At 35.8% G+C, this 23,228-nt stretch overlaps 1 protein-coding gene across 8 annotated transcripts in view; it reads left to right on the top strand.

The window, feature by feature from the left end:
• PRP4K (pre-mRNA processing factor kinase PRP4K) overlaps positions 1-23,228 on the top strand; it is a 54,420-nt gene extending 31,192 nt beyond the window's left edge. Inside the window, exons 7-18 of one of the 8 annotated variants that reach the window (XR_002825791.1) lie at positions 4,355-4,428; positions 5,864-5,954; positions 7,653-7,800; positions 8,914-9,051; positions 9,705-9,858; positions 12,917-13,031; positions 13,629-13,780; positions 15,084-15,170; positions 16,358-17,651; positions 18,168-18,254; positions 19,026-19,071; positions 20,928-23,228. Coding sequence is in view for 1 of the 8 variants with exons in the window: in XM_004387558.3 (XP_004387615.2) it covers positions 4,355-4,428; positions 5,864-5,954; positions 7,653-7,800; positions 8,914-9,051; positions 9,705-9,858; positions 12,917-13,031; positions 13,629-13,780; positions 15,084-15,170; positions 16,358-16,561 (1,163 nt within the window). In the remaining 7 variants the exon portion in view is untranslated. The other 7 variants (XR_002825790.1, XR_002825789.1, XR_002825787.1 and 4 more) reach the window with 7 other exon arrangements.

Raw genomic sequence — 23,228 nt, 5'->3', positions numbered from 1 at the left:
CCCATTTCATTTCTTATTTGGGTTATTTGCGTCCTCTCCTATTTTTCTTTTGTCAGTCTGGCCATTTGTTTGTGGATTTTGTTGATTCTTTCAGAGAACCAACTTTTGGTTTAGTTGATTATTTCTGTTGTTTTTCTATTCTCTGTTTCATTTATTTCTGCTCTGATCTTTATTATTTCCTTTCTTCTGGAGGCTGTGGGCTTTTTTTGCTGTTCTCTGTTTATTTGAGTTGTGTAGTTAATGTTTTGATTTTGTCCCTTTTTTGATGCATCTATTGCTATAAATTGTCCTCTGAGGACTGCCTTTGCTGTGTCCCACAGGTTTTGGTATGTTGTGTTTACATTCTCATTTGATTCTAGGAATTTTTTGATTCCATCTCTGATTTCTTCTGTTACCCAGTGATTTGTGAGCAGGGTGTTATTCAGTTTCCATGTGTTTGGTTTTTTTTTCCTTGCTCTTTCTATTGTAAATTTCTACCTTGATGGCACTGTAGTCAGAGAAGATACTTTTTATTATCTCCACGTTTTGGATTTTGTTGAGGATTGCATCTGTGGCCTAAGATGCTGTCTATTCTGGAGAACGTTCTGTGTGCTTTGGAAAAGAATGTGTACTTTGCAGCTGTTGGATGGAGTGTTTTATACATGTCTGTGAGGTCAAGTTGGCTGATTGTGCCCTTTAGGTCTTCTGTATCTTTGCTGAGTTTCTTTTTAGATATTCTGTCCTTTACTGAAAGTGGTATGTTGAAGTCTGCTACTATTATTGTGGTACTGTCAGTTTCTCTTTTTAGTGCTGTTAAGAGTTTTTGTATTTTGGAGCCCTGTCATTGGGTGCATAGATGTTTATTATGGTTATGTCTTTGTGATGGATCGTCCCTTTAATAATTATAAAGTGTCCTTTTTAGTCTTTTGTGGTGGATTTTGTTTTAAAGACTATTTTATCTGAGAATCGGATTGCCACTCCTGCTGTTTTTTGGTAGTTGTTTGCTTGATATATTTTTTCCAACCTTTGATTTTTAATAAATTAATGTCTTTGTTTCTAAGGTGTGTCTCTTGTAGATAGCATATTGATGGATCCTGTTTTTTTTTTAATCCATTCTGTCACTCTCCATCTCTTTATGGGTGCATTGCGCCCGTTTACATTCAGTTTAATTATTGATAGATGTGAGTCTATTGTTGTCAGTTTGTAGTGCTTTTTTTTTTTTGTGGTGCCGACGTTTTCTTTGTTCCCATTACTCTCCTTTGCTGAATTCCTTTTGTTTGTGGCCTTTTTTTTCCATTTCTTTTGGTTTTGTAGGTTTTGTTTTTACTTAGACTTTATGTTTTTCCTCTTTATTTTTATGGATAGGTTTGTTAACTTTCTTTGTGGTTACCGTGAAATTTACCCTTATCTTTCTAAGTTTGAAGCAGTCCTTGGTGTCGCCTTGTCTTCGTCTCCATGAAAAGGTTCTGTACCTATCCTCTTTTGTTATTCTGATGTTGTTGCCATTTACAGATTAACTCTTCTGATTCTCTGTTGTATTTCTTTTGTTTTTGTATAGTCCTTGAGAGTTCATTTCCTAGATTGGTATTTGGCTGGTACAATCCTGCATCCTAGATTCAGCCTGTGAGCTGAAGTTGTTTGTTCTCAGATCGAAGGACTCCCTTTAATAATTTTTGGAAGTTTGGTTTGGTTTTTACATTTTCTTTTAATTTCTGTTTATCTGGAAATGTCCTAATTTCACCATCATATTTGAATGAGAGTTTTGCAGGATATATTATTCTTGACTGGCTGTGTTTTTCTTGCAAGGTTTTGTATATGTCATCCCATTGCCTGCTTGCCTGCATGGTTTCTGCTGAATAATCCTAGCTTAGTCTTATTGTTTTTCCTCTGTATGTGACTATTTGTTTTTCTCGAGCTGCTCTCAGGATTCTTTGTCTGTCTTTGGTTTTGGTGAGTGTGATTATGATATGCCTTGGTGATTTTCTTTTAGGGTGTGTCCTATATGGGGTTCATTGAGCTTCTTGGATGGCCAGCTTTTAATCTTTCATGATACTGGGGAAGTTTTCTGTCAGCAGTTCTTCAGTTATCATCTGTATGTCTTCTGTTTTCTCCCCCTTTTCTAGAATTCTGATCAGTCGCAGATTTTTACTTTTGATTTTATCCCACATAATTCTCAGGGTTTTTTCATTTTTCTTCATTCTTTTTTCTGATTTTTCCTCAGAGTTGTATCCTAGTGTTTGTCTTCAATTTCGCTAATCCTGTCTTCCACTGTTTCAAATCTGCTCCTCACCCCTTCTCTGACGCTGTGCATTTCTGAAATCTTGTTTATCTTTTGGATTTCTAATTGTTGTTTTTGTATGATTTCTAGTTGTGAATTTATTTTGGTGTTGTTTTTTCTTTCATTATTTTCCTTAATTCTTATGTTTTTTTTGGTCTGTGTTTTCCATGAATTTGTTTTTTCCTCATTTTTGTCGCTTTTTGGTTGAACCTTGGATAATTCCGAGTATTAGAGTTTTGAATTCCTTATCAGGTAGTTCTAATGCCTTTTCTTCTACTGTAAAGTCACCTGGTGTTTTATTTTGGATGCCTACTGGAACCATCCTGTTCTGTTTTTGTAAGTGTTTTGATATTGTCTGCTCTTTTCAGGGCATTCAGTAGTTATTTTTCTCATTTACTGATTGTAGATTTGTTTCGTCCTGTTTTTTTGTTTTATCTGGCTGTGTCTGAGCAGGTGAGCTGTGTTTTCTTCGTTGTTTGCTCGTCTGTGGGCACAGTACTTTTCACTTCCTTCTCCAGTTGGCAGGGTCAGTCACTCAGATATGGTACAGCAGGGCAGGTCTAGCTGAAGAGGAGTTGCTGGGATGGGTTGTTTGTGGCACTTACTCCAGCCACCAGCGTCGGCCGGTCATCAGTGTGGGGCAGGATCCGGTAGGCCGTGCCTGTGCTGCTTGGTGGTGTGATGTTAAGTGCACAGTGTAGGTAGGCAGGATGGAGTGGGGAGATTGTGATGTGTGGAGCTAAGATGGGTATGTGAGAGTGAAGAGAGGAAGAGGAGCCGAAAACATACAAACAAACGAGTGCTAGGGGAGCTTGCCATTGGAATGGAGAGATGAGAGAGTATGAAATGGAGAAAAAGAGAAAGGAGAAGAAAAAAAAAGAAAAGGAGAGGGAAGATGAATAAATAAAAATTAGAAAGAAAAACTCCCAGGGATCCCACCGATGCGGCTACGAGGTCTGGGGAAGTTGCTCCCAGGTATTGAAGTACAGCGTGGCTAGGAGGTGTAGAGGTGTCACTCAGTGCCAGATATTCAGGGGACAGGAAGAGAAGGAAGGTATAGAGAGATGAGAAACTGAGTAATGAAGAAAGACAAAAAGGGAAAAAGAGGAAGAAATCAAAAAGAAATGGAAAAAAGCAACACCAGCAGCCAACAAATGGCACTCAGAGTCGACTGGTGTGGGCAGGTGGAATCCAAGCAGCAGGTGCTTCCCAGCCAGGAGACTGTGGCCGCAGGAATCAGAGGAGGCCGAGTGGGAGTGAAGAAGGATGTGGGGTGGGAAAGCATATAGCGCTACTTACCGGTTGTTCTGTCTCCTGCTGGAAGCTCCGTGAAGCTGCTTTCTCATACCCCCTGTTTGCTGGTCTCTGATAGGAGTCCAAGATGGTGGATCCACACTGCGTTAGCTGATCGGGGACCTCTGCGTGAATCTCTCCTCACTCTCTCTTCTCTATCAATTTCTTATTCCATTTGGTGCTTGGCTGAGTTCGTTACCTCTTCATCTGATGCTTAAGGTTTCAGGATTGCTGTTTTCTCTGTTTGGCTTAGTTTTTTCGGATCTTTGCTGTGGAGGGATGGCGTGGTGCTTCTGCCTAGAGCCCCATGTTGCCCGGAAGTCGATTTTTTTTTTTTAATTAAAACATTTAGATGGTTCCAGAGTCAAAACTATAATGTGAGATACATTTCACCGTTTTTTAAAGTTTTCTATGTATTTTTCATGTGTTTGTTTATTTGTAGTCTACTTTGCGCACAAAGAATAACATTATATACATACTTCTACTGGTATGAAATGATTTTCCACACTTTTACAGCTGCTTAATAGGTAATTTTTTAGTTATTAGCATATTTGTTTAATGAATGATAATGCAGGTATTGTTTTTTTTTTAGGTCTTTAGATTTTCAATAATGCATCCTTTAGTAAAAAAATGGATAATTTTATCTTAATTATTATAAAGGGATACAAAATTTAATATTAATTGAAAAAAAACTTCTCATGTGAAAGAAAAAATTTGAATTACTGGTTGTGATTTTTTCCATTGAGTTGTTATTTTTGGTGTAATTTGTACTTGTTCATTTTTCAAATGCTAACTTCTTTTAAGGTTCATCTCAGAAGAAGCTGTTGGCACCTGATATGTTTACAGAGTCGGATGACATGTTTGCTGCATATTTTGATGTAAGTAATTTCAGAGTCATAAAAACACCACTATTAAATAGAAAATGGTTCAGAAAAAATATATATATTATAGATGTGTCTTTGTGTATTCATGTATATACTTCTAGACAGAGAAAGGTTAAATGAATGTAATAAATGTTAACATTTAGACAGTCTGGGTGAAGGGTATCTGGAAACTGTTTGTACTAATTATGCAACTTTCTTCATAAAATTATATCAACATTTTAAAAATTGAAGTCACTGTGAGTACAGCCGAACAATTTGAGAACTTCATAAAAGTTACACATTCAGTGACTTAAAAGGGTCTGTTTTTAATTTTTTTTCTCAGATTCACAAACCACTTTGTGTATTGCGCACACACGCACTCGCGTGTGTAGTAGTTAGATAAGGTGATGTCAGTGTCTTCCAGGCCTTAATAAGAACACAGTCCACTTTGGGCCTCTATATTGTGGAGATGATCAAGAGCTTAAGGATTTGGAGCCTAACAGAATTCATTGAAGAGTTGGAGGATTTTATAAGAAGTAGAACTGGAATTTTTGGTCATTTAACTTTTTTTTCTTACAGATTTATTATTTTTCTTGAAAAGCCTTAAACTATAAACATTCAAAAGTATGGACCATTTTTATTATAAATTTAAGCACAGATGAGAAATGAGGCCTTGGTATGGGAAGGTGGGGAGGATAAACACATAACAGGGAAACTACAATTGGGGTAGGATAAGCAGTCAGTGTCCTGGACCCTGAAGATGGTGTTAATTGACTCAAGTAGATATTTTGCAACCGAACATCAAAAAATACATGGGTTAAGAGGGGATGAAAAGATTATTGAACCAGTTAAAATACCCGCACCCATCCATTCGCCCGGATGATGGATTTCTGGGTACCATGGAGGCTGATGTATAATAAAGGTTCTTCAGAAGTATCAGGTATTCTAAATTTTTAATTTTCCTCACAGACTTGACTGATGCAGGTAATATTTTATGCATACATAGGAAGAGAGCAAGTAGTGTCTTCTGTGGACAGGGCAGTGCAAGAAATGGTGAAAATTTGTAGGCGAGAGAGTTGGACCTTGTGTTCTAAACTTACAGTAGTTAACTGAGTCCAGTCTATAGTTTTGATCCCAATCTACCAATCAATAACTATAGAATATCAAATCTTACTGAGTTTTATTTTCATTTATATTGCTTTAATTATACTCCTAAAAGCTTTTGAAAATAATTTGCTAGGTTTTTTCCCCAAGCATTATTGTGATAGAATAGAGTCTGGTAATCATGTTTCAGCTATGTTGCATTTACATTAATGGTAGTTCATTTAATTTTATAGAAAATGCTTTTATTAAATTATAGCTGGTCTTGCCTACTTTTAAAGCAAGTGCTTTTAGTGTCTGTCTGATCGATTAGTGGGTTAGATAGCTCATGCTACCTCCACAATTTCAGAGTGCTCGTCTTCGAGCTGCTGGCATTGGCAAAGATTTCAAAGAAAATCCCAACCTCAGGGACAACTGGACTGATGCAGAAGGCTATTATCGTAAGTACGCACTTCTTAGTAACTTTACAGTTCATTGTAACTGCTTGTAAAAGCCTGTTGCTTGATGCAGTCACACATTGCTGGAGAACTCTGAAAAGTCACACCACAGTGCCATCATTTAAAAAGTGTGGCATATCTCACAGTTGCATGAACCCATGTGTGTTCTAGGGAGCAACCGAGAAGCATCACAAATTGAAGTGAGGTAAAAAACTTGATGTACAACTTAAATCTATTCAAAGTTATTTTCAGCCATGAGATAATCTTCCAGAAAGAAGGGGTACATCACTTGCTCATCTTGATCTGAAACCAGGAAAAACAACATACAAGGACTTGGGATACCAGTCACGCAGTATTTGTCATGCAGGACTACAATTGGAAACACTTCAGTGAGCATATTTCTTCCCTACTCAGTGTTAAAATCATCAGCAATTGATAAAGCCAAACCCATTACCATCAAGTCTAGCAACCCTATAGGACAGTAGAATTGCCCCATAGAGTTTCCAAGGCTGCAGATCTTTACAGAAGCAGACTGCCATATCTTTCTCCCGTGGAGCAGCTGGTGAGTTCAAACCACTGACCTTTCAATTTATAGGCAAGTGCTTAACCACTGCACCACCAGTGCAGTTGATAGAACAGCAGAAACTCTTCTTGTAATGATCTGAAGTGAGCATGCAACTTCTGACCACATCAGGTGTGGGTAGCCAGTGGCATCACAGTTTTGATTCTCTGTTTTATTTAGGAAACCAAGTACACAGTAGAGACTGACACAAGTTTTTTTTTTAATTATACTTTAGGTGAAAGTTTACAGCTCAAGTTAATTTCTCATTCAAAAATTTATACACATATTGTTTTGTGACATTGGTTGCAGTCCCCACAATGTGACAACATGTTCCCCCTTTCCATCCCAGCTTCCCTGTCTGTTTGTCCAGTTCCTGTCCCTTCTTGTCTTCCCATCCTGCTTTTGGACAGCAGCTGCCCATTTGGTCTCGTATATTTGATAGAACTAAGAAGCACATTCCTCACATGTATTATTTTTTGTTTCATAGTCCTATCTAATGTTTGTCTGAAGAGGGGGCTTTGGGAATGTTTTCAGTTCTGGGTTGACAGGGCGTCTGGGGGCCATAGTTTCAGGGGTTCCTCCAGTCTCTGTCAGACCGTTAAGTCAGGCCTTTTTATGTGAATTTGAATTCTGTTCTACATTTTTTCTCCTGCTCTGTCCAGGGTTCTGTTGTGTTCCCTGTCAGGTCGGTCATTGGTGGTAGCTGGGCACCATCTAGTTCTTCTGGTCTCAGGCTGGTGGAGTCTCTGGTTCGTTTGGTCCTTTAGTCCTTTGGGCTAGTACTTTCCTTGTGTCTTTGGTTTTCTTCATTCTCCTTTGCTCCGAGTCGGATGGAACCAATAGATGTATCTTAGACGGCCGCTTACAAGCTTTTAAGACCGCAGACGCTACTCACCAAAGTGGGATGTAGAACCTTTTCTTTATAAACTGTGTTGTACCAGTTGACCTAGATTTCCCCCGAAACTGTGGTCTCCAGGCCTCAGCCCCTCTCTCCCTCAGAGTGTTTGGATGTGACACAGTTTTTAAGTGACTACGCTGTGTTCCCTACTTTACGATTTATTATGTGTATCTCATAGTTTTGTTTAGTAACCTGATTTTATTATGGTGGTGGTTCTGATTTTTTTAAATTTACTTTTCAGGTGTGAACATAGGTGAAGTCCTTGATAAGCGTTACAATGTGTATGGTTACACGGGTCAAGGTGTATTCAGTAATGTTGTACGAGCCAGAGATAATGCAAGAGCCAACCAGGAAGTGGCTGTAAAGATCATCAGAAACAACGAGCTCATGTACGTTCACAGCGTATGTGGTGAATCTTTGGTAACACACGTATTCAGAAATGAACCTATTTTCACATGTCATTTTTTGAAAGTATAACAATCTGCAAAACAAGTATTGTGATTATAAAGTGACTGAAGCAGTTTTATTTTGTTTTTCTATGTGAGTTTTTTATTTATAGCCCTGTGTTATAAGTTCTAGAACCGTAGGCTGATTGTATTTAGTTCATTTCACTAGTTCTGTGTGCAGAGTACTACATGAGGCAGTAATATCAATAGACTGCATTCCACTAATGGACTCCATTCCTTCTACTGCTTGTTTTATGGCCATTTCTTGCTGTGAATGTTTCAAGACCAGAGGTGAGAAATGAAAAGATCACATTGATTAGCTGTCACTGAACATACAGTGGCCTAAAGAAAGTGAAAACTGAGTCATCAGATAGTAAATGGGTATTATTTGTGTCTCTCATTTATTCCTTTTTTCTGTAATAGAGTAGATAATTGCCATACCCATATGCTTTAATGTATATCTGTGCCATGCAGTGAACTGGTATTAAAGTCAGCTTTCCTCTGGCTTTGAAAAGCTAGATAGCAGTGTTGCGGATTTTGACTGAATACTTAGGCTGCCCCATGCTTAGAAAGTTTTTTTCTTTTAATGGTAAGCTCCAACTTCTTATTCTAGATGTTAACTTTAAAATGTAGATAATTGAAAATTATAAATAATTTCAAAGAATATCTGAATGTTAGAATTTGGTAAGATATATCCATCATTAGATTCCTAAAGGAACTGAGGCTAATATACAGTGTGGTTCCATTTTTATTGAAAATAATTACATCAGAATGTTTTAAATTACAATGTACAAGATTCATTTCAAGCAAGGTAGGTTTGTTCTTCACTTTCTGTTTTACTAAGTGATTATTTTGGAAATTAACTCCATCCATGAAAATGGTATTTGGCCAAATATCAAGTCTTATGTGAATAATATATAGACATGTCATCCCTCAACAGGTAACTACTTTAAGATATATGAAATACACATCAGACTGGGACTGTCAAATATGTATTTTGATTTTTCTGAATTCTGGATATATTCAGTTTTGATCTACTTTTCCTTTTTATTTCAGGCAAAAAACTGGTTTAAAAGAACTCGAGTTCTTGAAAAAACTTAACGATGCTGATCCTGATGACAAATTTCATTGTTTGCGACTCTTCAGACACTTTTATCACAAACAGCATCTCTGTCTCGTATTTGAGCCTCTCAGGTACATTGTCAAAACCTATATATTAAACTGAAGATTTAATGTTTTCATCCCTACCGACCTCATTTTGGAAAAATGCTATGACAGATTTTCTGGATGTTTGATTGATTTTGGTTTTTTTAGGCAGTGCTAGCTCTTGTTTTTTAACTGTTGGTTAGAACTTCTTGGCATTCATTTATGTATAAACATTAATTGACTGCATACTCTGTGCCAGGAACTAATCTCATGTAACCTACAGGTCAACAGAGATTCTATGAAATTTAAATACTTCAAGGAAGGGTTAAGCCAGGATGTAAAGAAATGGGAGTGGTGCGGACAGAAATAGGATTTTGATCTTCAACAGTATGGCTTCATTGTTGTGCCTTCAAATGTAAACCCATTCTAAAGTCAAAATAGAAATTTTACCATGCATATCTTCCATTCTATTAATTTTGAGAATTGGATTTTATTGGAAAAATGTGTTTGGATATATATATAGAGCTTCATGTGCATTTGTTTCAGTGTAGAATAATTGATCAAACTTTGGGGGAAGTTCTTGAACAGAACATTTTTATTATAAAATATGTTTGGACTTTATGCATGAAAGTGTTTTTACCTTTTGTATTTTCATATTGCATTCTATCCTCTAATTTCTTTTTTTTTTTTCCTCCTAAAAGTATGAATTTACGAGAGGTATTAAAAAAATATGGTAAGGATGTTGGTCTTCATATTAAAGCTGTAAGATCCTATAGTCAGCAGTTGTTCTTGGCATTGAAACTCCTTAAAAGATGCAATATCTTGCATGCAGATATCAAGCCAGACAATATCCTGGTAAGTCAAACAACTAGACTGCCGTATATATCCATATCTCTTCTTTCTGTCAATGTGATTGTTAAATGATATTATTTTTCTAGAAATGACGTCTTAGAAGCATAATTTAGTATACTAATTACCCAGTGCTGAATGACTTTGCTGATTTTTACTTTTTTGGAAATTCAGGCATGAAATTTTATAGAAGAGTATGCAGAAAGAGGAAATAGACTGCTGTCTCAGTTTTTTTTTCATTTGATAGAGTACTTACAAACCCCAACAGTGCTTTAATGTAGTAATGGTAGACTTTCTCTGGTATCTAAAAATATGCTGCATGTGTTGCTTGTTTCGAAATAAAGGAGTATTCTCTATCCTTGTTCTCTGTTTTATAGATTGAGGGAGTTGGGGACATTTAATAGAATTATCTTCCTTAAGTAGGTGTATGGAATTGAGTTTGAAGGTGTCTTGGAGTAACTTTCGTTTATTTATTGATGTTGGAGCTTTGGCTCCTGGGGATCCAAACACAGTAAAAGTCATTGTGGTTAGGTATTATATTGAAAGGCATCCCTTTTAATGCCTTCGCTTTTCCTGCTAATGACTTCTGGTATAGTAACATGCAGATTTCACAGGTTTGTGTTTCTGAAATTTGAAAATATATATCACATATTATCACAGTAGAGTGACTAATGTGCGCTCATGTGTAGGCACCCCTCTTCCCCCGTTCAGCCCCAGTGTATCATCATTTTGTTCTGTGCTGTTCATAGCTTGGGGAGTGTTCACAGTTTGGAGAATTCATAGCTTGTCTGCCAGTAATATATTCTACATTTTTTGTTTTGCCCTAAAGGGTTGCTATGAGTCGGAATCGACTTGATGGCAGTGGGTTTCGTTTTGCTTGGTTAATGGGTGCTTTTTATCAACTCTCATACAATTAACGCCTAGGAGAGACCTTTAGAAAAGGCTGAGTATGTAAGGTGTCCTTTATTGTGAACTGTTTGAGCTGTGACAAAATAGATTGTGATCTTGTTAAAGTTTGATAAGGATTTTATCAAGAATATGTAGCTCTTAGCTCAGGTTTGTTTTTCCTTTTTAATGTCTTAAAAATACTTCTTCTGGACCATCACATTAATAATGAGACACTCTTATTTTCATATACTTCGTCTGAGTTTATATTGTATGTCAGATATAACTTGGGGGTAGAAGGGATCAGTAATTACAGTGAAATGGTAGGTACATTGTAAATGAATTGTAGCATTGCCTAGCCAACTTCATAGTCGATTTTTACCTTAGCTTTTTCTTTTTCTTTTTCTTTAATTATTTTCTTTAATTGTGAAATGTATCATCCATACTGAAGAACTTATAAAACATACAACAACTTAAAAAGTAATTAATTATACAGTGGACATAAAACCTGCAAAAGCTGGAACCTGTGTAAGGCAGAAACCTGTCAGAGAATGAAAACTCAAGTATTTTCCATTAGTAGAGAGCAATAGAAAAGTGGTAAGCTGCACCCTGTCAAAGGTGGGAAACTTGCTAAACCTAGAAAAACAAGGCAGTCCCATCAAGTTCCAGCTCTCACAGATTTCACTGTAGAGAAGCTCCTAGCTTTGAACCTCATTTTCCCTTGAGTTAATGCTGAACTAGTACAGGTTCTCACGTGGATTTCAAAAATTATGTTTTTCCTACTTTCTGAGGAAGAAAAAATAGACCTCAGAGACAACATAAAGCTGATGTTTGTTAATGGAAATCCAAAGCGTTTAGCCCATGATTTCAGCCAACTGTGGTAGGAGCACTACATTCGTCATGGCGGGGAATAGAAGTTATGTAACGAACTAAAATGCATATGAGTGTGGATACTCTGCTATTATTTAAGGCATTTTAATCAGGCCAAAGAGATTCTAATTTTAAAATGGCCTTTCTTTTTCTCTGGGTATTAAAGCTGTACCCATCTTTAAGTAGCTGAATGCAACTTATGCTTCAAAAAGCTTTAAAAGTACTTTTCCGTTTTAAGATGACTCTTCAGATTCCAAAAATAAAGAGAATGATTATTGATGTGGCGGTTAAAAATAACCATTTCTGTTACTAGCGTAATTCTGTGAATATCATCTGTAGTAGACCAATGACCTATGTGTAATACTGGCCAAGTTTCATGATATCCAGTAGAGAGTGCCTAGGGCTATTTTAAGTGATCTGTTTTTCTTTGGGGTGGGAACAGTAGGCCAAGTTCAAGTCCCAACTCGGAATTTGTGTGTGTCTCTTTTGAAGGGGGGAAGGGACTCTGGAATATGAATTGTCTTCACTTGTTAATCCTGAACATGCCTCTGACTCATGAGTGGCAGCAGTCATGGGAGCACCTCCAGCCTTTCTCAGCAGATGTCACTGTCACTGTGTATGTTGACATATTTACCAAAGAAAAGGGAAACAAATGACTAATATAGAGATCATATTTATCAGTTTTACCAAATACATTTAACATTTTCTTGACTAATACCTTCTTTATATTTAAGGGACTTTAATACTTTTAAACTTGAAGTGATTGCTAAATTTGGGATGGTTTAGCAACTTCGAATGAAAAGAATGTTTTTATTTGGTTTTTGTGAGAATTTAACCTGAATCATCCTTCTGATTTCATTGCCACCATAAATTTTGGCAACTGGAAGTTAAGTCTGATCTCTTATTTTAATGAATGTCTTCGTGTCCCTTGAAATAGTAACTTGACTGTATTCAGGTATTCTTGGGGGTTTTTAGAAGAGGCTTGGCTTCACTGAGATTTTCTCTCATTCCCCACCCTTTTTAAAAATGATGTTTCTTCAAATTAAACGAATTTGGTATTGCCCCACATTTCCTCACTGAAAAGAGTTTTTTTTTTTTAACTCATTGTTATCAAATATTTGATAGCCCTTCATTTTTTATAATTAGGAAATTGACATAAAAATTAATAGAAGAGGAATATTAGAATGAGTGGTTTTGTTCTCAGTACTGGAGTTCCTATAACTTCTCAAAGCCAATTATTTTTATTTATTTATTTGTCTTAATCCATGGGTTGAATTAAATTTCCTTGAAATTTAATTTGTCTTTGCAGGTTAATGAATCAAAAACTATTTTAAAGCTTTGCGATTTTGGGTCAGCATCACATGTTGCAGATAACGACATAACGCCATATCTTGTCAGTAGATTTTATCGTGCTCCTGAAATCAGTAAGTGTCTTAAAGTGTTCTTTGATCTGGGCCATCATATGCAGTGAAAACAGCATATTTAATTTCTAAGTTCTGTTTTCCATCACACTTCAGCAGCTGCACGAGTTCATTTATGAGGAAGGGAACCGTAGCAAGTTCATCCTCCTCAGTTGGAATGATGATAGTTGTGACAGGAGTCTCGATCATGTCGGGCAAGAGTAGCAAAACAATTGTGGAAAATCTTCGACTTTAGAAGACTGCTCTTAATTATTCAAGGTCTGATTGTCAAACTTGTGAATTATATGGGACCTTTGTTTTTTTTCTCTTCCTTTTGCCTTTGTTGAGGCTGATTAGCACCTCCACCAAAGGTGAAATGGAAAAAGAAGAGATACACATTTTCTTACTTTTGCTCCTTTAGTTCCCCCTCCCCCATTTTTTAAGATTTTAAAGGGTCTCTTTTAAGAGTTAGTGGGAAAGGCCATGAAACTAGTTGTCAAACTGCCGAGGTATTAATATTATGGTTATAGTCCAAGCTAAGTTAGTCCCCCATTAATGGAAATAAAAATTAATGGTCGATTATTGTTGTTCTCATATTTTAAAATTTCATTTTGTTTTCAGTTATAGGTAAAAGCTATGACTATGGTATAGATATGTGGTCTGTAGGTTGTACCTTATATGAACTTTATACTGGAAAAATTTTATTTCCTGGCAAAACCAATAACCATATGTTGAAGCTTGCCATGGATCTCAAAGGAAAGATGCCAAATAAGGTAAGACATTAGCACAAGCTTGTTTTTTTCCCATGGTCTTAGTAGTAATTTCTTATAGACTGATGGACTGCTGACACTTAAAACTGCTATAAAACAAAAATTTTGGAGAGGCAGATAGATGGTTACTGTGATTCCTTAGGTCTTTTCCCATTTCTGGTCTTTAAATTAATGGTTATACTCAGCCAAGAGCTAAGAGAATAAAGAACTCCTTTTTCTCTCTAAAGTCTGCCTTCATGCTTTTCCTTATTCTTTACGCTCTTGAATTAAGCAGGAGAGTAGCGCCTTGTGGTTTAGGAGAGAATTGGTTAGCATACATTTGTTAAGCATCATAATATGACTGTTTCATATCTCTGTCATTCTTATTCCATTTATTGTTTTTCAGTGATGGGCAGAGAAGCAGCAGTGTTCTTGGGAGTACAACCTTATTGATATGAGTATCAAACATGTGGGAGATAGAATGAAAAAGATGCAGATCAAGTTAGTTAAATGTAAAGAAGTGCCTAGTGATGAGAATGAATGGCTAACTTTATAAGAGGAACTAGATGGCAGTCAGTTTATTAAAGATGAGAGGTTATTTGGGAAGGGAAGGGAAGGTACAAAGAAAATTCATTTGCTAAGACTTCTTAGAAATTCACCCTGAACACTTTAGCTGTAACACTAGTTTCTGTGTGTTTAACATGAAGCAAGAGCTTTCGGCTTTATAAAAATGTCTGAAGGCCGTATCTTAGATTTGTAAGATTTCAGTTTATTTGCTAAATTTCTGAGAGATTGACAGATTTTTCTCCCTGTAGGTCAGAAGCAATTATGGATTTTAGATACTGTCCAAATTGTAGTATGTTGGACTTTAAGTTACACTGAAATTAGCTATGCTGTTACTTGTTTTAATTAGGTCTAATCTAAGAGCTCTTAAAACATGATTTGCAAAATGCCATTAAGTTTCCTAACTGCCAAGAGAAAAGACTCCAGTATGTCTAATATCTTTCCTGTCTAAGAACAAATGATTTTAAGTCTTTGTTTAATCCCAAGTTTTGAATAATGAAACCACAACTTAATATGTAAATTGGATTAGGTCACTGCCTGAGAAAATATAATTTCATGTTAAATGGTTTAGGTGCAACATTAGGTTTAGCATTTTCAAAGATTTTTGGAAACTCTTGAAGCAAGGGAATCTGAGATCATTTCCAAATGAGAAACAAATCCAGAGGGACTAAATAAATAATTTGTATGATTTGTTTTGTATTGAATTGTTTTAGGCCAGACTGTTTTGTAATAGTTCAAAACCCAAGATTTTTCTCCCCCTTAGATGATTCGAAAAGGCGTATTCAAAGATCAACATTTTGATCAAAATCTCAACTTCATGTACATAGAAGTTGATAAAGTAACAGAGAGGGTAAGTCTGTTTTAATTGTGTTACATCTTATTGTTAATTTGAGTACTGGGTGGTACTAGGAGCTATGCATATTTAAAAAAAAAAACATTAAAAATAATTCTTTTTCTGCTGTTGGCCAGTTCTTGGATAAAACACATCATATTATGAAAAAGATGAAGGGATTTTTTAGTGCTTTTCTAGTATAATGAATTTGTTTTTATCATAGGTGATATCTAAGCCCCCATCATCTGTCCTCTGGATCACTTTCTTGGTCTGACCACCTTCTGTGAGCACTATACTAGAGTGACCTTTCAGGAAACAAATCTGTTAATGTTACTGTATTTAAAAACCCTTCGTTAGCTCCTTATTCCCTGTAAGATAATATTTAAGTTTTTCAGAACAAGTCCTCTGTAATAGAAACTCTGCCTTTTTCAACAACAGTTTTCTCTCTCCTCACTGTATTCCATAAAGCCTATCATTCCATGCTTGGCCATTATCTAGAGAGTATGCTATTTTACACCTCTGTGCTTTTGCTCACAGACCTCCCTGGGCTCATAATTCACCTCCTGTACCAATTCCTTTAAAAAAATCTCAGCTTCAAGCCTTTTCTGAAATACCACGTTCTATATGTGCCTTTCTAAAACCTCCAGGATGAAGTAATGACTTCCTTATTTTGCCCCATTATTTTATGGCTTCCTAGCTTTGTCAGAGCACTTACCATGTCATTGTATTGTCCTTTTACATGTCTCTTAACTAGACTGTAATCTTCCTCAGGGTAGGAAAAGTCCAGTTCAAACAGCAAATGGCTGCTGTTAAGTAGTTTTAATGCTTTAACTCCTTTTTTTGGATATCGTAGAATTCTTTTCTGTCATCATTGTGGTCTTTTTATAAAATTTAAGTTATAGAATGATGATCTTAAAAAAAAAAACCATTGTAGAAATTGTTGAATTGATATATGTTTTGCTGTGTATATCTTCACCAAAATAATAATAAAAAAGTGATCATAGCTAAAGGGTTGACTTTTTCCATTTTAAGTGTTTTCACTGCTTCTTGGGAAGATGTAGAAGGCACAGGAAGCCATGTAAAAGTTTTAAATGAGTAGATGGTAAACACATATATATTCTTAATATAGACCCAAAGTCTGATTTTGAGTTAATATATGTTTAGTATCTTATTTAGAGGTATGCATTTTTAAAAATTATTTTTAGGAGAAAGTTACTGTCATGAGCACCATTAATCCAACTAAGGACCTGTTGGCTGATTTGATTGGGTGCCAGCGACTTCCTGAAGACCAACGCAAAAAAGTGCACCAGCTAAAGGACTTGTTGGACCAGATCCTAATGTTGGACCCAGCTAAACGAATTAGCATCAACCAGGCCCTACAGCATGCCTTCATCCAGGAAAAAATTTAAACGAGATGAAGAAGCTCTAAGGGTTTGAGTAATTAAATACAAAGACTGAAGAAATTTCACAGCAGTTTATTAATGTATATAAACTTATAAATATTTCTCCAGAAAATTTGAGGAAGCATGATATATTTGAATTAACACAAAGGGTGATATTTCTTTTAGAAATGTTAGATAATGTTTCGTGTCTTATGTGAAATTTCACTGTAGAACTGTTTTAATTGCCAAGACTGCTCAGAATTACAGTGCTAATGTATATGATTGCAGTTCACATAAAGACAAAAGCATCTGTTATAAAATGAGTAGTAATACTGGGTGGTTGATTTGTTTTTAGCAGACTTGGCTTCAATTTGGTCTTCAGATAAAATGGCCAGCATAAATGCTGTTTATATTCACATTTTCCTAGGTGTGTGTGTGCAGGCCACAGCAGCATGCCCTTGGTGTAGTCAGTGCCGAAAGGGGTCTGTTCCTTCTTGAGCCTGCCTGCAGGGATGGTCTCCTCTTTTAAAGCAGGTTGTGTACAACATTCAGTACACTGAAGGTAAGCTAAACCATCAACATCACTGGTGTTTTAAGCTGTTATTTTACTGGAACAATTGACAAATGAGGGATATTAGCTTTGTGGCAGAATTCCCTGCATGTGTGATAACTGATCTTGTTTTATTTTTTGGCATTGCAACTGTGGCATAGTTACAATTTTTGTTCTGTTCATCACATTTAAAATTTGAAGAGTATGCTCTTGATGGATAGAGCGCCTTCAGTGTACTGTTTCTTATTAACTTTAATTTTTTTTTAATCAACTTGCTATAGACTTTATATACATTTTGTTAAATACAGTTCCTAGTGACATAGAAACAATGCGTAGTTTTCATTTACTAATTACAAATGTTGAGGCCTACTTCTGAAAGTCCTCATATTTAAAGCTTAGACAACATAATGAAATTTTTAACTATTTGTATGTCATTTTGAAAGTGTACTGCTTTATGGTAAAAGTGTTTTTCATTTGTTCATTGTTTTCATTATTTGTGATCATGTTGTCTTTCAATACAGGCATAAACCTTCCACTCTTGAACAAAGCAGCTGCTTTTTAAAAGCGGTAATTGCTTCTTTACCTTTTATTTCTTTTGTAAATGAAGCTTTTCTTTAAGAATGTGACTTTAAAGTGTTGTCTATTGCATAAAACAGTTGACACTCACTTATTGTAAAGTGAAGATTGTTCTACTGCATGTAAAGTGGACCATGCAGATTTCTGTATGTTTTCAGGATGCATCATTAGATAATAAAGTCTTTTGTGAACAAGGCATTTGTAGCCATTTTTAAAAGTTTTTGTCTTCAGTGCTGGTAAGTCAGGTAAACCGTAAATAGTTAAAGCAACCTTTCATTTTTCCATTAAGTCTTTAACTAAAAGTATTATTTGTTAAAGATATAAACCTAGTGAAAAGTTTTATCATTTTATTAGTGATTATGATACTAATTATATCATCCAAAAAAGTCCTACAAATATTGTCAGCTTTCAGTGTAGTGAGATTATCCTGTAGGTTATGGGGTATAATTCAGGATTTAACTAATGTTTCTGCTATTTTCTCACTTTTCCTTTTGATGGTGCGGAAAGAGAAAAAGGAAAACGGGGCACAGGCCATTCAACGCCTTCTCCAAGGGGTCTGATTTGCTGAGACACCAGCTTCACCTTCTTTACAAGGTTATTTCTGACAGCATGTGTAGATAAACATTTAGCAACAATTTAAAACAAAATCATGTAAATCAGCTTGGTTTTACAGCACAAAGGAGTTAGTATTTTTAACATGGTAGGAGAGAATTTTCAAAAGTATGTAATTTTTTTTTTTTTATAAAATTACTGCTTGCCTCCTTGAGGAATGTGGAAAATAATCAGATTTTAGGAGTTTAAATCATATTTTTAAATTGTAAATGGGATTTTTTTATTCACCCAGGCACCTAATTACAACAAGCATGCACATTTTGGTGCATTCAAGAATGGAAAATCAGAATAGCAGCATTCTTCTGGTGGGTTTTGCTCCATTTAAAGACATGAAATGAACTACAGCCAGGAAGGTGATAGATGAGATAATATGCCACCTATGAACCTACAGCCCGTCTGTCTCCTCATGGTTTAGACTTACTAAAATAAACACAGGTGATTTTCCTCTTCAAGTAGAGTGAAGCCTTTTAAATAAGGCATCACGAGTGCAGCTTTTCCACCTGAATGAAATGGGTAGTGATTTTCCCACCATTATTTATTTGGTGATAACATGCTGCATATTCGAGTCTTTTGGAGTTATTATCACATGAAATAATAGTTACATTTTGATGCTTCTGATGATTTTCATGGCTTCATTTTATATAATTATTAAGTAATTTAACTTCCACTAGAAACAGTTCGTCTTATGCCTTCAAAACTATTACATATTCTTTAAAAAACAAAGTTGCTTGTTACTTGTTCTTTGTGTTTTAGGTGCAGCTCAGTGGAAGATGATGACAGCCAGAAGACATGAGCTAAGGTTTCTGTCCTATAAAAGATTACAAAATAAAAAAAGAACTCCTCCATTTAATTTTTGTCTTAATTTTTTCATTTTCAGCATTATGATTTGGGTTTCATTAATGTTTGATATTTAGAATAGTAGTGCTTTTGTGGTGTTCGTCTGTAAAGTGCTTGTTTATCATGCTTCCTTGCTTCTCCTGCCTTCCCCCCCTTTAAAAAAAAAATAGTGTCATATTTATAGTGATTTTATAAAAGACTCTTGGATTCTGAGATCTCACATTACATGTGGTTGTTGAAATTGGTTTTAAGGATTATTAGAAAACAGCAACTGCCAAAATGGCGTACATCAAAAAGTAGTCTGCAGCTTTAGGTATCTTCTCTCCTTAGCTTACTCTTTAGTAACATTTTTATCAATTGCTTCACTCATGATCTTAACACAGACAAGATATACAGAGCCATTGTCAGTTTTTCTTAAGGAAAGTGAGAAAGGTGATGGTCTATAGATCTTTGGTATTCCCAAATTTAGCATCTGTAAACTTAACTGTTTGAAAGGAACCCTATAGACAGTCCATAACTTTATTAGAAGATGTAATTTTGCTGAGGTATAAATTTGGAACTCTGTAAGACCTCTGTTAGATTCAGGTGAGTGATCCTTTCTAACAAGCCTGCATTCATATTTCAGAGTAGCTATGTAGTTTTCAAATACAAGTATCTCGTGAAGTTTTGCTTTGTTACATTTTTTGGCAAAGCTTATCTAGAGTGACCATTAGGCAGGAGGATTCATAAAAGTCTTGGGACATAGCCCTCAAAGGTATTGTATTCTTTCTACAGTTAGGGGAATAGTTGAGGTCAAAAAGCATGTACTGTTAACACACTCTGTTCTCTGGGTAGACTTTATTCTTCCAGGTTCTCAGGTTGGAATTTTCCAGTTTTGAAGGGGAGCATCTTGTCATAAATTTTAAGACCCTCTCTGTATTTGTTTTCACCTTTAAATCCTTAATTAGTAACATTGTTTCCTCACTCCCTGATGGCCATCTCATTTCACTCTTCTTTATCAAAGTAATTTCATGTTCTAAAATAATATAATTTTTATCTTATTTGCTATTACAGTTACCACTTTTTCCCTAACAAAAACACACAGGATATTTTGACAATACAGACAAACGTATATAATGTTTTAGCATACATGCGTGGTACTCGTTACCTATTGCCTTCAAGTCAGTTCCAACTCATAGTGACCCTATAGGACAGAGTAGAACTGCCCCCCGGAGTTTCCAGCTAGCAGCTGGTGGATTCGAATTGCCGACCTTTTGGTTAGCAGTCAGCTCTTAACCACTCCGCCAGTAGGGCTCCAGGGTATGTGTTAGAGGTAGTGAAATGTAATGTTCTCAGATTGGTTCCATCTTTGCATCCTTCGTACTATTACTATGGCTTACCTGTACTTTTATCATCATTTGTAAGCAGAACTATAGCTGTGTAGGTAGAAATAAAATCTCTGAAATGAAATAAAGGAATCCTATTACTAAAATTTAGCCCAAAAGTTAAGAATGCCTGTTTGAATGTTGGAAATGAGGAAGAAGCCAGATAGTCAAATATGTAATTTTCCTCCTTTAGTTATAAAGACATCGTTAGAAATAGGCTTCGTAAATGTATGTTTCTGCTGTCATAGTACCTTAGTTTCTGGCATATATTCAACATGACTTCTGTCACTGCTCCTTCTAGATGGAATGCCATCTATAGAATTGTTCACTATGAATTCATTTGTGTTTTTTACATGTCAATGATAGGTACACTAAATTGACTTTAAAATATTTTGCAGTTATTTTGATAGATACTGTGGCATCCTTTTCTTAATTTTTCTTCTTCTATATGTAGGGTAAGGGACTGTTCTTCTGAAGAACCTTTCCATTTAGTGATCAAGATATGGAAGCTGATCTCTGAAAATACTCAATATGTATCCTAATTGTTGGTGGTATCGTTTGAATTGTAACTTGCATTTTAGCAGCACGTGTTCCCAGTCAGCTTATTGGGAAACTTAATAAAATATGTCTGTCATTACCGTATTGTCTCCTGGTTTTTCCTTTGCTGGAGTTGGGTATTTTTATACTTAGTATTATGTTAAAACAACATTTCTGCATAGATAAGGAGTTTAGGGGGCACTGAGTCTAAACTAATAAGAGGTGAAACAACTAGAGCAGAAATGAGAATGTTGACACAATGTGAAGAATGTAACTGAACAATGTGTGTAGAAATGGTTAAGTTAGAGCACATTTTGCATGTTTTATTTTGTGTATATTTTCACCAGAAATTAAATTTAACTTAAAAAAGAAACCCTCTTAAAAAAAATTGAAGTGAGAAATGATTTGGCTTCTTAAAGATTCACCCATAATTTAAGACACTTGAGTTAATATCTTGAGAGAGAAGTTGAGGATAATTTGTGTTTATACAAATAGACCCTTCGAAATGGAGTTACAACTCAGTAAGGAACTTAAACTATATTAATAGATCAAACATTGAATTCTTTTCAGATCTTATATACTCAGTTACTTGTTTTGTCTACAGTCCAGTTGGCAAGGAACAAGTTTATTTAGCTACAGGAAGTGCTGATATATAAACAGGACATGGAAGTACTTTGGAAAAGGTATATTTTAGTAAGTCTTTTTAAAAAGTCATATATAAAATTAAGTCATTTATGTCTTCAACTGTCCATTTAAACAATGGCTGTTGACGTTGTTGCCCGCCCCCCCCCCAAAAGTTATGCACTTAAAAATATTTCTTAAAAAAATTTTTATGTGATTTTTCTCAGATTTGTTTCACTGAGGTCGATAGAAGTGCTTTGTAAAGTATTCTGTGCTCAAATATGATTGGGAACTGCTGGATTAAGTTAAATAAGGTAAAAGTGACCAGAAATTTTCACCAAAATTTTAAAAAAGTGACCAGAATACTACGTGCATTATAAATCACAAAGAGGAAGGTGTGGAGGAAAGTTTCCCAAACTACTTGACAGAACTTGCCCTTTTTCACAGAACCTACTGCCTGGAAACAGCTAATTTAATATGACTTTCCTCACAAGCATCAAAACATGTTCAAAGCACTGAGTGCAAAACACTGCAGAGTGTCACAGTTGTGTATATTTCTGATTTGGTATTCCTAGTAATAGAAGCATAATTTTTCTGTGATTTAGATAATTCAGTTCATCGTACTTGTAGAAGCCTGATGGATATGGGGCTCTTATTCTCCATCTACCCGCGTTTTATTCTGTGGAAGTATTTTCAGTTGTTAAAAACAGTTAATAAAATATTTCAGAGGGACAGGAAAATTGGGTAAGTCTTCAGCTTACGCAAAGCAGGATTGAGGGTGGCGGGGAAGAGCCCCTGGCTTTAGAGAATTATACCCACCCCAGCTGGAGCTAATCACACCAGAGTGGCAGATAAGAGTTTGGTCTGATAGGGTGCTGGCACCAGGCTTTTGTAGGAAATGGGCTGAATCGGAAGTTTTCTGCTTGGAGGGCAAGGGACAGAAGCTGCATACGCATCCATTGCACCCTGACTTTGAAGGGTCATGAGATGGTTGCATTCTAGTACATGTAGGGAAAGTAGTGCACCTCAAATGCGGGATGTATTGGGTCAGGGCAGGCAGCACTGCAGGCTAGAGGAATACTTGCACGTGTGTGTTGTTGGTGGGAGAGTAAAAGTATACAGGAGAGGTAAACAATGGACATTTATGAGCAAGCCAAGAAGTCAAGTTAATCTAAATTTCCCTGAACAGAACTACCTTACATAAATTTATAAGTATGTATGCACATGAACTTTTCCAAATGTTTCTTCAGAAGCAGTGGTAGAAGTTGGCTTTCAAAGGTCTGAAAAATAGCCAAGTCTTTATTGTACTAGTTCATAACTAGTTTGTCCCCCAATTGCTTTCCTCTTCACAGAATTCATTTGTATTGCCTGTTTTAACCAAATCTTTCCCCCATCAGTCTAGAGATTGAACATGAGATAGCCGCATCATCTGCCTCCTACAAAAGCACTTTAGGGACTCAAACAGGAAAAGAATCCCAGCAACTATATCTTTACTAAGTGATCATGACATGTTAAAATTATTAGTCCAAAAGGTGCGTTTTGAACATTTTCATTTATATTTAAAGCAATTTTGAACTATGATTGAAAACATGATTCA

The sequence above is a fragment of the Trichechus manatus genome, unplaced genomic scaffold (assembly GCF_000243295.1).
Source record: "Trichechus manatus latirostris isolate Lorelei unplaced genomic scaffold, TriManLat1.0 scaffold00188, whole genome shotgun sequence".
NCBI lineage: Eukaryota > Metazoa > Chordata > Mammalia > Sirenia > Trichechidae > Trichechus > Trichechus manatus.
The sequence above is the reverse complement of the archived record's forward strand: the minus strand, read 5'-3'. Positions and strand labels throughout refer to the sequence as shown.